The sequence below is a fragment of the Diorhabda carinulata genome, chromosome 6, assembly GCF_026250575.1.
Source record: "Diorhabda carinulata isolate Delta chromosome 6, icDioCari1.1, whole genome shotgun sequence".
NCBI classification, from domain to species: Eukaryota; Metazoa; Arthropoda; class Insecta; order Coleoptera; family Chrysomelidae; genus Diorhabda; species Diorhabda carinulata.
The window spans coordinates 18,135,016-18,151,880 of NC_079465.1; the positions used below are offsets into that span (position 1 = coordinate 18,135,016).

Consider the following 16,865-nt stretch of genomic DNA (forward strand, 5'->3'; position numbering starts at 1 on the left):
GAATTAAATCTCAAACACCTTGTGCCATAGACAAATTATATTCACATCACTCTCACTCTCAAAGACGTACACGGGCCGTACTCGTAATTGTTCCGTGAGAGTTGAATTTATATGTATAATTTCCTATTTTTGAATAAGCAGTTTTCAACTATTTTTTTAACAATATTTCAATTGATTATTTGAGAAATTGCCTTGTACATAATCGACATCCTTCTAACAAAGATGGAGCGCAATTTATTCTGTATGGATTAAACCAATGTTAAATCTATGAATATAATTTTCAAAGTTTCATTTCAATAGCTAAAAACGAAAATATATCTTGATCCAGATGAAACGTTACAATACCATCAGTAAATAACATTTATTAAAGATTATATTCCCCGTATTTTCAATATATTACGAAATATTCAAGTTTATCTATTATTTTTAATTGTAAAAAGTGTTTCGCTATAATTTGATGGATAATATTGAAATGCTTGTCAAATACTCTATAGTGTACGAGGCTTGGTTGTTAAATAACGTAATTTCACGCTATTCAGGCGAGGGTGCAACATTTGGTGGTTGTGACTACTATTCTAATATGCGTTTTTGTATCTATTAATTTGAGAAACGAAGTTTTTTTATTTTTTCTCCTCTATTACAATATGTGATCCAAAACACGAATAATGTGAAGTTTTTGGAGAGCTTACGGTGAGATTATTACGAAACTGTGCGTTTCTTGTCTAATTTAGAACCTCCTGACTTTTCTTTGCCTAAAATGTAAGGCAATTCGAATTGATGAATGAATCAAATCGATCGTTACTCCCTTGTGCATCATGTGACCCTACCAATTTTTGTTGCTTCCAAAGATGTTCTTGGGGTTTATATTGAAGTTATAGAGAGTTACATGTAAATTGAATTGTATTTTTGGAAGCGAGAGAGAGAGCACGGAAAAGCATTGGTTTACCACTTTCTATATCTGTCTACTCGCTTTTAAAATGAAATCTTGTTATCATCCTTCTTTGCTATTCCCACTAATAGAAACTTTGACGTCATGGTGATCCAACCTGAATGGAGTAGAGAGAAATAGAGAATGGTATATCCATAGACTTAGTAATATTAGTCGCTTTCCAATTTATCTAAAACTTTGTGCACGAAACTCATGGGCTCGACACTCATGAGCTTTACACAAAAAAATTAAATGGAACAAACATCGGCGAGTTTTGTGTCAAGTGTCAAATTTTGAAACATATAACAAATTATTCAATAAGAATAGGAATACTATGAAAGCCCTTATTTATAACTACACTTTTTACTATAGATAACCTTATCAGGCCCTCTTTTCTACAGTTTGTATTTAAAGCGTAATTTTGAAGCTCACAAAGCGAGTTCAATGTTTCTGTATCAGCAGTTCAGGCCCACTTGAATACCTAGTTCTCTCTATCTTTGATATTAATTCTATGGTTTTGTTAAGCTTCAATAAATAATTTAAATTTTGAATTTTGTTTTTTTATATACTATTATTAGTATTATAGTTTTCATTCCGTGTCTATGAAGCTATGAAAAAAACGAGTGAAATGTTGTGTCGAAAAAAGATTGTAGAATAAATAATAAATTTATGAAATAAAAGTACTTTTATACTGTCTCGTTATTTAATAGCTGGACCTCGTAACTGTTAATATAATATTATAGTGAAGTAATTTTGTATTGTTTACTGTGATTAGGGGGTAACTATTCTTTAATAAAACGTGAGTGATGAATTACTTGATATTAAATTCTCATGTAGTATTTATTTGCATTTACCATATCATCAGTGCTATTGAACTTGGATAATTTTATTCCTAATTCACACAGCACGAAAATATTGTAAATGTACCTCCATGTATTTTTGTTAACGTTACTGATTTCAAAAGTACTCAAAATTTCGTGTTTTGTATTATAGATAATAATTTTATCAAATGACGTATATTTTACAAATAAGTTAACCTTTCACATGTGCTTGAAAGTTAAATAAACAAGATATATCTCCATTTAATGTCTGATTATATTAAAGGTAAGTGAATATTTAAATTAAAGTAAATTGTGATATGACATTTTTCGAAATGAAGGTTAGTAAAATTGAAATATTTACATATTTTCACTCAAAATTTCTATGTTTATACTTTAGTAATATTGGTTAATTTGTGACAAATTTAAGTCCTTCGTCAATCAGCATAAAATCCTTTCACTAAAAATTTAAAGTGAGAAAGAATGAAACCGTTCTTGTTCGTTTTAGTTTCCTTATCTTTAAGAAGGTGAGATAATATAATTTAGTTTTTCTGACTTTACAAGGTTATTGCACAGTAAAAAATGATTATCATTGCATATTTACCTTTACTAATAAAAGAATATATAATAAAGAATCAACTTAGATTTTCATTAAAGTATTTTTAGCGTGTCTGTTTTTTCCTCTTCTTGTTTTAAAGTCTACGACTTGATAACATTATTTTTCATTATAGAACCATGGCTTTAAATGCAGAGTGTTTGCCTATGGAATCAAAAAAGTTATTTGTACCTCCATTACCTGAGCTTGCAAAAGGTAATTAAACTTAAGGAGATATATACAGTGATTGCAAAATGTTATTATACGATTTTTAGTTATCCAAAAAACTTTACTTACAAACTTTGCTGAAGTATGTGTAGAAGTGGTAGACTGTCCAGATTTAACTAAAGAACCTTTCACATTAGCTGCTAGTGGTAAGTTTTAATAAAATGTTTAATGAATAGGAAAAGAAAAAATTAAGATGAGGGTTATTTCACATATTTTTGCTTCAATGGCTTGCGAAACCTTTTTCAAATAATTTGTGTAAATGAAAAAACATTATAACTACAGATTTATCAGCACAAAGTTGGATTATTTCATTTCTACTTGAAGGAATAATTTTTCAGATTATTTTTCAAATAATTTTGTTTAGAGTTTCATCTTAATTCTAGCAAAAATTTTCCAAATTTTATTTATTGTGATCAAAATAACTATAGATTCATCTTAATTCTAGCATAAAGTTGAAATATTTCATAGTTTTTCCTGTTTTGTCAAGATTTGTGGCTTTTCCAGAGACATATCAATAAACATTTTTTTTAAAGAATTGAGAAGAAAAATCATTTGGAGATAAATCTGGTGAACTGGAAGGTCATATCAAGAAAAATTAAAGTATTTGTATATTAACATAATATACAAAATATCAAGCCAAAAATGTGATTTTGGTTCTTCATTCAATATATATAATTGTTCTGTGAAAAAAATTCTTAGATTGTATAAAAGGTGGACATTATTAGTCTTTCCAAAGTAGAAAGAAAATTACAATATGATTAGTCTTTTTTGATTTGTGGCTTGCTTTTAGGTGACTCTTGAAGTTTTTCCTTATATAAACTAGCGATAACTTGGGGAAGTAACCAATCATAATTAACATTGTTTGGATTGCTAGTTCTAGTTTCAACTGGGATTGACTTTCTACCGCTTCTACCGATACCCCTACTGCGTTTTTTTACCAACAGATAAAGAGTCTGTTGTCCGATAACCAAAAGTAAAATTACACCAGCATCTAAAAAGAGATTCAAAAAGAAAGTTTCTCCATCTTAACCTTCTTCCAATTCAAAAACAGTTTAATTGAAAACAGCTCTTTGGAAAGGATTACCATTGCTATCATGCTAATTCAACATCATGTGAGACCAAATGGTCTTCTAGCAAATGATTTTGAAGGAAGAAAATTGTAGTGTCTTGTTCTGGTGCTATTATTTTCCAACTAATAGCTGAAAAGTTTTGAATGTAGAAGCTAGAATCCAAAGAATAATGGAAATATTATAAAAAATAAAACCTTGGTCTCCTTTATTAAGGATTCCAACTAAAAACTTTCCTTTTGAGAGGCACCAGTTGGTTCAGGCTTCACAAATAACAATGTAGTATCAGCATATGATGATGACAATGATTTAGTAGCTTCAGTAGCTCCAGCCTCTTCTACATCAGCCTCCCCTTCAACTTCCACTTCATCTTCTTCTATTGGATCTTCCTCGACATAAGACACAGTTTTTATATTTTCAAAAGTTAATATTACAGCGGGAAACAGAAATAAAGCGAAAATTAATTCATGTTTAAATTATTATTGAATGAAGTTTCACAGCCTATTTGAAGTTTTCTTAAAATACAAGATCAACCAAGAGACGGATCACCTTTTCCCACTTTCCCTATCTTAGTTTTCTTCTTAGGATTGTAGATTTTCCAAAACCATTTCTACGAATAATTTGTTTGAAAAAATTCCAAAAAGGAAAATCACTTGTAGGCAAATCTGGTGAACTGAAGGACACCACATATGAAGGAATAAATATATTATTCAAAGTATTTTCAAATATTTTTATATATTCTATACAGGATTAAAAAATTTTGATTAAAAGCGTTCATCTGTTCCATATTATCATGAAGAAATGGATGCTACGCTGCTTGTTTTAAGCAAGAATTAACATTTTTTTTTCAATATTCTGTAAATATTTTTTCGAATTTGAGTATTACATATAGGGAGTCAAAGAAAAATCCCAACTCATACATTACAAAATTATAATAAGCGTAGCCCCGTATATAAAATTGAAATAGAAACTTTTTTTTAAATTTATCCAATTAAGTGGCATTTTATATAAGATAATTTCCAAATTCTTCTATTCAAATGAGAAGTGGGGGAGAGTGGGAACTTTGTTATGAATCTGTATCTAAAATATATAAAACAACGCCCTGTAACATTGACGTTGAAGTACCACTTCGAATTTTATATTTGAAAATACGCCCTCTAGTGGTTGACTTAAAATTCAGGAAATATTTTTCACTTTTGTTATACCTCATTTTTCCTGAAGCTTCTTTTTAGTTGCTCACCCGGTATATACAATTTTAGGTTTAAGTGGTAGTCAAAAACTAGTTGAAATCGGTGGTAACCCCTACTTATTACCATGTGTTCAACGAGAGAAAATATACGAATTAAAAGACATTGTTAAGCTTGTCAAATCCGATCCTGCTTTTATTATTGGACCAGGAGCAGGACCCAATCCTTATATTGGGGCAAATTGTGAGGTAACTGGATTTAATTACCTCTAAATATCAATTTCATCATACTTTAACGAGTAAAACGTTGTACAAGTATTTAGTGATTTGTCCTCGTAGTTAATTTAAATTGCAGACCACTATGATTTCAATTCCATTCTAGAGACATCCACGAGATGGCGACAGGGGGAATCAATTACTACAATCACTACACTGTATTAACAAAGTGAATTTCACACTCGAAACTTCATTATACCACACTAATTTCAACACTACAAATACTTTACTCTAGATATCAGATTGTACGAGGTTTCAGCAATCAATAAGGTCCATTTGCAACATCTAGTTTCGTACATCTTTCATTTGCGTATCACTTTTCAAAAACAAATGCTTAATTTCTTAGATTCTATATTCATTTTCTTTCCATTTTTTACAAAATCGTCATAACGATTGTCAAACAAACTGACTCGCCCAAAATGGCGGAAATTTTAGCGCATGTGCAAAATATTTGTACTGATGAGACATCTTCAAGCTAAAGTAGGAAACTTTACAGATAACCCTCTTAGAACAATAAAATTATCACCAAAAGTTTTGAAAATTTCAAAACACTTTTGAACGTAATAACCACGTTTATTTTTTGGCATTAAATAATGTAGGATGTTGTCTTTTAGGGAATCTACAATTTGTTGATCGAAAGTGGAAGTGTGACTAAGCAACTAACCAGGATATCAAAAGTTGATGAAAACGACGATAAATCCGTTCAAATTTTACTTCCCGATAATGAAACACGTTTAGCGTTACTTGGAAATTTATATTTCTCAGAAGGAAAACCTGGAAAGGTGAATTCAACCAATTTATATACATCTATAGGATAAGTAGATAACTTAAAAATATTAGGGGTTTGCTTTGTAAAAATTTTTTGTTATGTCATCCGTGTTCCAGATAAAGGGCGTTGCTCTGATCTAAAATTTTGATTCATGAATGTAAACAAGGGGAGATAAACAATCAATTTTTGTTTATTGGCTTGAAACTTTCTTTGAACCTTTCAAAATTTACTGGTATGACCAATTTTGATTTTTGACAGTTAGGCCCAATACCCATTGAGCCACTGAAAAGAAATAAAATCCAAAAGTGACTGAAATCACCAACTGGTTGTTGCCAACTGATTGGTAACATGTCTGCACAAACAGCAGACTTAAGATTGAACGAAACCTGACTGACTCCAAAGTAAATAATAATTAATTTTGCATCACACCAACTTCCACTTAAAATTTCCAAAAATTTTAAGTAAAGTATAAAACTATAAAAAAAAAATGATTTATCTCGGCTTCGAATCAAACAATCTATTCGTCCATCTTTAGAATATTGTTCGCACATTTGGAGCTCGGTCCCAAGCATACCCTGAAGAGGCTCGACTCAATACAGAAGTCAGCAATTTGACTTTAAGTCGATCGAGAGTTGACCAGAAACAGCTTAGAACATAGAAGAAAGGTCACCTGACTTTTTTACCGATACTACCACGGCTTGTCCGAGCTGTCCAACATAATCCCACCTAGAGCAGTTTTCTCAAGACCTACTCGACAGGCAGACGTGGCTCATGAACACCGAGTTTGCCTGCAGACGCCCAGAACATAAATTTATCGGGACTCCCTCCTTTTGAGTTGTGCAAGTCTGTGGAATCAGCTACCAAGACACGTCTTTCTCGAGCAATTAGCAATTTTACTAGACCTAATTACTAATCAATTGAAGAGAAAAACTCGTGTCGTAATCCTTCGTCTATTGACACCTTCGAGAGGCGGGTGATTCAAGTTACCAGCGAATCAACAAGTCGAGTTTTTTTTAAACCAGTTGCCAAACGCGTTGCCGACTGGTTGGCAACCAGTTGCCTCGTCTGTAGTTCCCCATTCAAATACAAAGTTGACTAAAGTTCTTACTGGTTACGAAACCCTAAAACCCCTCAACACTACACGAAGAGTCCAAGGGTACCATAAGAGAAGAGGTTTCGGTCAGTTTTTCTGAAACTTGGCACGATCATAGTTCAAAGCATATTGATTAAAAATGTTAAGGGCCCGAAGCTCCCCAAGCCTCAAAACTACCCCTGAAGAGTCCAAAGGTACCATAAGTGGAGAAGTAAGGTTAGGTTGAGGAAAGGAGTAGCAGTCCAATCAATTAAGGCAAGATTCAATGGTCCCGGTCATTAAGGCAAGGTTGAACAGTCCCAGCCACTTAAGGTAAAGCTAAGCTACCCCAAGCATTTGCGCATATTCTATATAATTAAGAAGGGTTGTTGATGTATAATACACGTTGATTTGATGATGAACATACCCCAGGTACCACAATACTGCTGCTAAGTGAGCACAACCTCCAAGAGTTCTTGCCTCAGCTTTACTTGTACAGTAATAACTTGACATTCTTTAATCTTCAGCTTCTGTTGCATAAATTATCCATAATTGATGTTTAGTCCTCTTTGAAAATATCTGTTTCGTATTAAGTCTGGTTCAAATAGGCTTTGGTCAAATTGCAATCTTGTCTTTAACGTATGCTCGAGCTAATCCTAATTGATACCAAATGTGAGGTTCTTTAAGATTTCTAATGTGAGGTGAGGTAAATTTGGAATTGCATCTTGATCTATCATTGTGCCAAGTTTCGAAACAATTGAACAAAACCAGTTCCATTTCTCCCAGGGTACCTTCGGACACTCAGTGGTGGTTTTGACATGGTTTTGGGGCTTCGATCCCAGGGAGACTTTTAATAATCAACTTGCTTCAAACTATCCTTGTGCCAAATTTGGGTAGTTTTAGGTTTGTTGTTTTCACCTCTCTTTGAATTACCATTGTGTAAAGTTTCAGATAGACTGATGGAAAACCCTCCTTTTATGGTACCTTTTGACTGTTTGGGGGTAGTTTTGAGGAAAGGGGGGTTGGGATTCCGTGTCCGTTGAGACTTTTAATCAGCTTACCTCAAACTATTATTGTGCCAAGCTTTATAAAAATTGGCCTAAAATCAATTTCCATAATAATTGAGCGTGATCCTTTCAGAAAACGTTTTCCAAATGAAAAATTAAAAAATAATGTCTTATGAGAAGAAAATTTGCCATAACTCATTTGCCATTTCATTAAAATCCGTTAAGTAAATTCCGTGAAATCGGGTCTCAAAGTTACCTTTAAGAAAGTTAAATTAAATATTACTTACGAACCGTGTTACCAACGCCCTCTATGAGAATAAATTATGGAAACAAATCATAAGATGAATCAGTTTCCAAAACATATTCTTATAAAATTTCATCACAATGTTGTCATTAGTTTCGGCAAAAAAAATGTACCCAAATTTTCAGTTTTATACCTATATAGAAACTGGGTAACTTATTATTTAAACATCCTGTATAATAGTGGTGATTATAATTTATTTTAATCTTAGGTTATTAAAGTACATGCTAAAAAACGAATTGGTGAACATAACCTCATTACTGCTATCAGAACTGCAGTTGAAAATGAATACAAGGATAAACTAGTGGGTAAATATTATATCAAATATATTTTTTTTATTCTTTACTACACGTTCTTTAACCCACTCCGTTTATTTATAGATTATATAATTGAATTTTCACGAACTTTTAATCAGCCTACTGACTGGACATTATCATGTGCGTTTCCGTGAATTTATGACTAATTTTTCTTAACCAATCACATTCCTAGTACAACGACTATTTTGAGGTTATGAAAAAGTTAATTATTTCATCTCATTGTTTAAATAACTGCCACTTTTTGATATAAATCCTCCCTGAGTGTCGTAGAATGATTTCTACTCCTTTGATAAAGGGACGATACTACATTTTTACAAATTTTTGTACAATTTTGACGTCCGTATCTGTCCGTGCTAGAATCGTAATAAAAACACGCTAATTTGGCGTTTACTACGTTATACAATCCATTTATCGAGATCGCAGATGTTGGAAATGAGTACTTCCGGTTTTATCAATCGCCTTTTTGATTTGGTTTTATGAATTAAACGTAACTGCAGTAAACCTAACCTAATTTAATCCAACATAAGGTAAACTTAACCTAATTTTACTTGAAAATGGTCTTCTTAACAAAATCAATAAACAATTCTCAATTGGGATGCAAATAGAAGATAAATAGATAAAAAATGTGAACAACAATTATTTTTGAAGTTTTGTACCTACCAAAGCCCTACCTCATAAAATAGGACGTCAAAATAGAAAACTTCCTGTAATTAATGCTTAATGCTAAAGTCAACAAATGTAATTATCGGTACGAATTTCCAATATTAGGATATTGATAAATGAATTAATTCTACGAACTTGAAAACGGTAAACTGACGTGTTGTATTAAAATTCTACGGAGCAGATACTATATGTATCTTTATATGCTTAAATATAGAATCCAATGTCTTAAAGAAGTAAAATTTTCTAAATAAAATAGTTACACTTAATGTTGAATCACTCTATACAATTACCACTCTTATAAATTACTGATGTTATACCCGGTGTAATGTTAACAGTTTCTTATCACCAATTGGATGAGATGAAGTTATACACACTTACTTGTGTAATTAATGTATACCCTAACTAATCACTAACACGGTTAACTATTTACTAACACTTAACATCTAATTTATTCAAATACACCATTTATTTCACTTTTTCATCTATATGTTACTTTTCCGCATTATTCGGTCGAATTGCGGCTGCTAAATTATCGCTATATATACTAATACACTTTCTGGAACCTTCGGATTTTAGAAATCTCGAGACTGCCGTTAAAAAACAGCCAAAAAAAGGTTAACAGGTCACTAAAAATAAACGACGCATCCGTCAAACTTTAGTTTCTATAACATTTTTGAAGAACAGGACTGGCTTTAAGATTTACATCAGTGGGCGGGTTCGAATTAGTAATATTTGTTTATTTAGTGACGATTTTCAGGTATCGGAGGAGTTTTCTTATTAAAAGAAGGCAAAGCAAAACAACACGTGATGAGAGATTTTTCCAAAACACCAATTAAAAACGAGGAGATGTTGAATAAATGGTTGAAATTTTATAATATGTCAGCGCCTTTAATTGCTGTCGGAACGTTGGTTAATGGAGATGGGGTAATTTATTTTTTTCAATGTAGTTCTCAATGCAAATAGTATATGTACGGCAAGGTAAAAAAGTGAGATATTTTTGTCAATTTTCTACCGTGGTTCATATAGAATTTTTTTAACTACCGAAATTTTAAAAAATTAAAAAAAAAATTATTAGATACGTACAATTTTTTTATTTCCACAAAAGTTAATAAAATAAATAAAACCAACAATGGAAATAAATATACATTGTGTTAAATTTTATAAAAATTATTTCAGGGATTAGATTTACGTGTTCAACATTTCCATAGTTTCAGTCATCACGGAGAAGCTGGTCACTACCACTACGATACAACCCCCGAAACCGTGGAATATTTGGGGTATTTCAATGTAGGAGAAGAAATATACAGAATCGACAGACCAATTAATACTCATACTTGGGGTAGAGACTGAAAGAAAAGAAAGATCCACATGTTAATTTAGAAAATTCTAAATTTTTGTTGAAAAATATATTTATTTTTTGTTTTCATTTTTTTTTAATTTTGTACCTACCCAGCATTGATTAAACGCCTTTACTTTTTTCAAAGTATGGAATTAATTAGAAGAATTAGAAGACTCTACTATGCAGTGTGTCTTTGAAAACTAGAATAGATTTGACGTGTTTTCTCTACGGTGTGTCTCTAAATTATCGAAGGAATTGGAAAACTCTACTATACAGTGTGTCTTTAAAGAATAGAATTGATTTAACGTGTCTTCTCTACGGTGTTTCTCTAAAGTATTGATTAAATTAGAAGTTTCTACTCTACAGTGTCCAAATTATCGAAGGAATTGGAAAACTCTACTATACAGTGTGTCTTTAAAGAATTGAATCGATTTGTCGTGTATTCTCTATGGTGTGTCTCTAAAGTATTGATTAAATTGGAAGTTTCTACTCTACAGTGTCCAAATTACGAAGGAATTGGAAAACTCTACTATACAGTGTCTCTTTAAAGAATTGAATCGATTTGTTGTCTCTTCTCTACGGTGTGTCTCTAAAGAATTGAATTGATAACTTTCTACTCTACAGTGTGTCTCCAAAGAATGGCAGAAATTAGTTTTACGTAATAAAAAACGTGTCTATGTACGTACTTTTGGCATGGTAGAAGAAAACATTTTTTTGTATATTTTGAATTCATATCAGTGAAAAGGAACGCTGGAGTTAGGTGTTTTTGCGTTGAAACACTATTTGTACAAACAAATAACAAAATTTATTACCAAGACATACAATATAAAATATTAACTGGACAAAAATCATAAAATCTACATCAAAATCTAAAATCTATTGAAATCAGAAATTATTTTATGAAAGATTAGAAGAAAGGTTTCCAAGTCCTTAATCCTGAAATAGTTTTTGCTTACTTTCTAATATCAAGAGCTAAATGGGAAATAAGTATTGAGTGTGATGTGGCGAATTTCTGGAATAAAATGTTTTTTTTAACTAAATATGATAGATAGGTATACACCATTGCATACGAATTTAGTCCAAAACTACCTAAATAACCCAAAAAATAAATAATATACAGAGCATTGCATTTAAAAGAAGAAAGTTGATTTTGGCCATTATCATACCTTGTATAGTCAATTTTTTTTGAGTAAAATACAAATTGGATCTGTACAAGCGTTTTTCTCAACACGCCCCCGTATATTTATTAACCAAATTTATCCTATTTGGATGTTCCACGTCGTGTGATATATATAATCATCATTTCAATATCATGCAATATTTTGAAAAGCACCAACTTAAAAGGAAACCTTACAATATTATCTATTGAAATACGACTTCCTAAACTATTTATTCACGAGAATAAATTAATAACAACATCGTTGAACTATGTTCTATTTGTTCCAACTGTTTTTTTTTTTCGAATTATAATCTCTAATTATTATTTGGAAAATATATTGCGCCTTATCAAATTATGGATATCTATTTCTACACGGAAATAAAACGAAATAATTTTATTGCATTGGTGGTATAAATACCAACAGAAAAAAATATTTTTATCGTGCGTTACTTTCCCGTGAATACGTTTATATTTACATTTTTTTAGTTCATTGTCTAAATCAGTTTCATTTTATATTTTTTCTTTTTTTAATTTTCTCATTCTAATATACTAAAATCTTTCAATCACTACAATCGTTATCAACTTTTGTTATATTCCGAAATGATTTCGAAGATTCAGGTTAGTTTTTCTTTATAACTTTCACCTGTCATTTGTCAATGGAAAAACTGTCATCCAAAAACAAAAATATTTATTTTTCTGAAAACGGAAAAGTTGTTTTCATGTTGACGCTCGATATTGGATTACTGCGTCAAATTTTACAATTTTGAATGGAGCGTCAAATTTTAACATAGTTTATCTTTTTAAATCGAGTATTATACAAAAAAAAAACTCAACCGATGTTATCAGCTGTTTACTAGTATTCTGAAAAGTGCAATGAACTACGAGGTAAACATTTTATAGTATTTTATCAACTTTAATAATTTAATATATGGTATATTCAAGTGTTTTTTCATCATTTTGAAGCTTGACGTTCTTATACTTGACAATGCATCAATTTAAGATGGCCAGTTGAAATTATACCACGTGACATCTAATGCATCATCGAGCGTCATCATGAAATTGCATCTGTAAAGGTTCCTCATATAATTATTTTATTTTCAGAGTGCCATGTCAAAAAGTATTTATTTTGCTTATGGAAGTAATTTATTATCAAAACGGATTCATCATATGAATCCCAATGCAGTGCGATGGGGAAAAGGAATACTGAAAGTAAGTACATTGCTTTGGAATCACACATATTTTTAAAAATTTTTTTTACTACGGTAATTATATTGTTAGTCTCCGCCATGTTACTTATGTCATCTATCGAAGACATAACCTCAAAGACGTATTTAAGAATATAAAATTTTTTTGAAATCTACCCAAGTGGCACTTAAAGAACAAAAAAATTCTTTTTGTTATTCTCAAACCTTGCAGATATAATCGATTAACTGCAATCAAACTATCCAAACGCAGATTTTATAATCGTTGGTAATTTCAATGTTCATCACGTCAGCTGGTTGAATTTTTATAACAGAACTAGTGATGAGGGCCGGGTAGTTGGAGATTTTGCAGACCCAACTTATCAAAGAACCAATCAGAGTCCCGGATCAAGATGGTGACTTTGCTAGCCTAGATCACAAACTAATTACAGCAACGTGTGAACTAGAAATCCAAACTCAGCATCCACCTAGTGAAGTTTGGAATTATAGATCTGTCAAATCTTCAGAAGTAATCTTGGCAGGTATAGAAGCCTATATTTCTCACTCATTCGAGAGCTTTGCAGACAACAATCCATGGTTTGATAAAAACTGTAGTAGAACTAGAATCCTATTGCCAAAAATCGTATGAACTTTGTTATCTCGAGAAATACCTTCAAGCAGACATTTGCAAGAAACGATATAATGAAACAGTGAAAAACAAATTTCTCGTTTGCTCAAATGGATCAAAGTCTTTCTCGTCTGTAACAAAAAATGGTCAGCAAAAGTCAAAAATTCCACCGTTGACTGGAGAAGATTGGACCTGTTGGGTCGCGTGTTTGCTTCAAATTCAACTCTTGACTCCTGGTGAAAACTACCACTAAATCTGCCTGGAGTTAGTTACCAGAAATAGAACTTCGATATTGAGATGTGGCAAAACTTCTCAAAGGCTTATTAATAAAACCACTGGCTCGACTGAATACCACCAATCGTATTGAAGGAATGCGTACCTGAACTAACAAGTACGCTATGCAACTATTTTCTCTATTTTGTAAACAAGGTCTCTTCCCTGCAGATTGGGCAGATTGGAAACTTATTCGGTTTCATCCTATACGAAAAAAGGAAAAGACGGTTCCCATCAACCACCGTCTAATTCCTTAAGTCTCAGCCATTACCATGGAGAGAGTCGTTAACCAGCAAATGTTATGTCAGCTAACATCATCAGCGATCATCAATACGTTTTTCGTGAATATAAATCAAACGGGAATCTCATGGCCCAGAGCAATCACACTGGATATAACAAATTATTTTGACAGCGTTTGGAATACCAACCTTCTAAATAAATTAAGATCCTGCGGTTTTTCATCCCCGGCACAAGGTCCAGATTCGTCCATCTTAGGAATATTGATCGCACATTTGGAGCTCGGCCCTCGAGCATACCCCGAGGAATCTCGTCTCAATACAGAAGAGAGCAATTCGACTTATATACAACGCAGCGTTGACCAAAAATTTGGAGAGATTAGAACGTAGTGGAAAGGTCTACTACCACGGCAAATGCTCTTTCGAGCTATCCAACAGAATCCCATCTATAAGACTAACACCGAGTTCGCTTGCAGACGCTCAGAACGTCGTAGAATCAGCTACCGAGGTACGTCTTACATACATATATGTAACTATGAACTAACCTGAAGAAGTTCAAGATCAATATCCACAGGCATCTCCACACGGCAGACAGTACTCGAATTACTGTTTCTTGTATGTGCTTTTTACGTAAAAAATAGTTCTGAACGACATGCGCATTTGATACGTTCAGAAGATATTATTCGGAATATGTTCAAATTTGAACATATTTAATTTAATTAACTATAGCGAACAGTTGTAATTATAGTCGTGATCAGAGATATTTAGAGAGAGGGACAAAAATTATTATTTGTAGAAATCTTTTTTTTTATTAATATTGAAATGTTTCAGAACTACGCATTGGATTTTGGTAATTATTCAACATTTTGGAAAGGATGCGCAGCTACAATAATAGAAAAACCCGGTCACGAGGTTTGGGGAGCCTTATGGGAATTAAATGACGTAGATTTCGAAAATTTAGATAAGTAAATGATTTTTTAACATCCTCTTTAAAATAAATTGTAGGAGAAATCAGATTTTTCAATCAATATTCGTAGCTTTTGTGATTCAAAAAAATTAGAAAATGTACACAAAATAGAGATAAAACGGAAGAGTTAGTTTCCGAAATGTTTCTCATGTCATCTGTCAAAATTTCACATACATTTGATAGATTAGTGGCATTAGTAGACGTAGTGAATAACTGAATATTTGGAGAGTGTGGATAGCTATGAAAATATTAAAAATTATTTACATTAAAGGGTAGATGGAAGATTATTTAGTGATTCGAAAAATGTACACACTGTTTACACCACCACGTCTCTGAAGACGATAACTTGGTTATCGAAACGTGCGTCAGATAGTGTGATTGTGAGTGTTGGTGTAAACAGTGTGTTCAGTATGAATATCACCAACGGTTCATAAAATTTCAACTTCATTCGAAAGATGATTATTTCGAAAAACGGAAACTGGGCTTTATTTTGCTGACACATTTTCTAGCCTAACTCAATAAAATTAAACGCCGAACTGCGTTACTGTTGTGAGAGTCGCAAAAAAATATAGATTAATAAAAAAGAAGACGATGTGACAAGTGACAGGAATTTCCGCGTGCATTATCAGCTTTGAGGTTAGAATATAGATATAAGTTTCATATTCTTATGTATTAAACAATTGTAGTTCAAATGTTTTCTCACTACATTGGACGACGACAAATAACAGTTACGATTTATTATATAACAGAGACGAACGCAAATTTTGTTGAACTTGCTTGCTATACTAAGTGCGTTAAGTCCAAAAATAAAAAAAAATTTCCGTTGGAAAATTCTTCAATTCTAAAAGACAGGACCAATAGAATTGATCCGAACCTTTAAATAACAAAAATAATTTTATTTTATTTTTTATTTGTAGGTTATTTTCTTTCTTCTAACCTCATTTTCTCTATTGTAGACAAGAAGGTGTGCATTTGAATATTTATCGTCCTATAATTGTTGATATTGAAACACCTGATGGTAAAATAATCAAATGCAAATCGTATCAACAAGTAAACAAGTACGAGGAAATAGATTTGACAAAATTACCCGAAGATCGAAGACCTAGCCCGGCATATTTGAATGTAATAGTTCAAGGTGCCGAAGAAACCGGCTTACCAAACGAATATATCAATTTTTTAAAAACTGTAGTTACTAATAGTACAACCTATATACCAAATTTTGATTCGACTTAATTAAATAGATTTTCAAAAATGCAATGGACAATAAGTGGACCTACTTACAAAATAATGGCTTTTTTTATGTCACTATAGTGGCGGCTCGTGGCAAACTAAAATATTTTAGGTGTCCTGCAATGTTTCCGAATTATATTTTTTAAATCACAAAATATATTAATAAAAAATTTTATTCAATTTATTTTATCCTTTTCAATACCCTACTGACTGCGCCACTTTATATTTTAAAAATCACATAATATATTTTTAAAAAATTTTATTTATTTCATTCTACACAGATTTTAATATCAACAAATGTATTATAATAAACAAAAGCTATTTACTCGGTATCTAACCACCATATTACGCGTTGAGCCGGACTAAATACAATGAATTTCTCCAGCTAAACACACCACTGTTGTTTAGTGCGGTAACTAGGGGATTCCCGTAGCCGTTTCATATTGCCCTCAGTTTTAGAGCATTTTTTGATGCGTAGTATCGATTTTTCACTCTTTTGGTATTGTATATTTGTTGCAGGTTAACCGTTCTATCCAATATATAATTTGCCTTAATAAACCCTAATATGTTTGCATTTTATTTTTCTAATTTCTTCTTCCAGTTCTCTTTGTACAGTTCTTGTTAT

General features: G+C 31.8%; 2 protein-coding genes across 5 annotated transcripts; both read left to right on the plus strand.

The window, feature by feature from the left end:
• The first annotated feature begins 1,547 nt into the window (after nt 1-1,547).
• Nucleotides 1,548-16,420, plus strand: LOC130895334 (gamma-glutamylcyclotransferase-like). 2 transcript variants are annotated; one of them, XM_057802567.1, is made up of 4 exons: nt 1,548-1,727; nt 12,827-12,934; nt 14,875-15,008; nt 15,967-16,420. In XM_057802567.1, the coding sequence occupies exons 2-4, from the start codon at nt 12,833-12,835 to the stop codon at nt 16,241-16,243; spliced, it is 513 nt and encodes a 170-aa protein (XP_057658550.1). In that variant the 5' UTR covers nt 1,548-1,727; nt 12,827-12,832; the 3' UTR covers nt 16,244-16,420. The 2 variants fall into 2 exon arrangements, with proteins under 2 accessions (XP_057658550.1, XP_057658549.1); XM_057802566.1 differs by lacking the exon at nt 1,548-1,727 and adding an exon at nt 12,363-12,610.
• LOC130895333 (ester hydrolase C11orf54 homolog) lies at nt 1,873-10,653 on the plus strand. Of its 3 annotated transcripts, none has more exons than XM_057802563.1 (8): nt 1,873-2,032; nt 2,478-2,557; nt 2,617-2,715; nt 4,896-5,071; nt 5,713-5,880; nt 8,459-8,555; nt 9,985-10,151; nt 10,404-10,653. In XM_057802563.1, exons 2-8 carry the CDS (start codon nt 2,482-2,484, stop codon nt 10,575-10,577), a joined length of 957 nt encoding a protein of 318 aa, XP_057658546.1. In that variant the 5' UTR covers nt 1,873-2,032; nt 2,478-2,481; the 3' UTR covers nt 10,578-10,653. The 3 variants fall into 3 exon arrangements, with proteins under 3 accessions (XP_057658546.1, XP_057658547.1, XP_057658545.1); XM_057802564.1 differs by lacking the exon at nt 1,873-2,032 and adding an exon at nt 2,113-2,273 and having other exon boundaries at nt 10,436-10,653; XM_057802562.1 differs by lacking the exon at nt 1,873-2,032 and adding an exon at nt 2,121-2,273.
• Nucleotides 16,421-16,865: the final 445 nt, after the last annotated feature.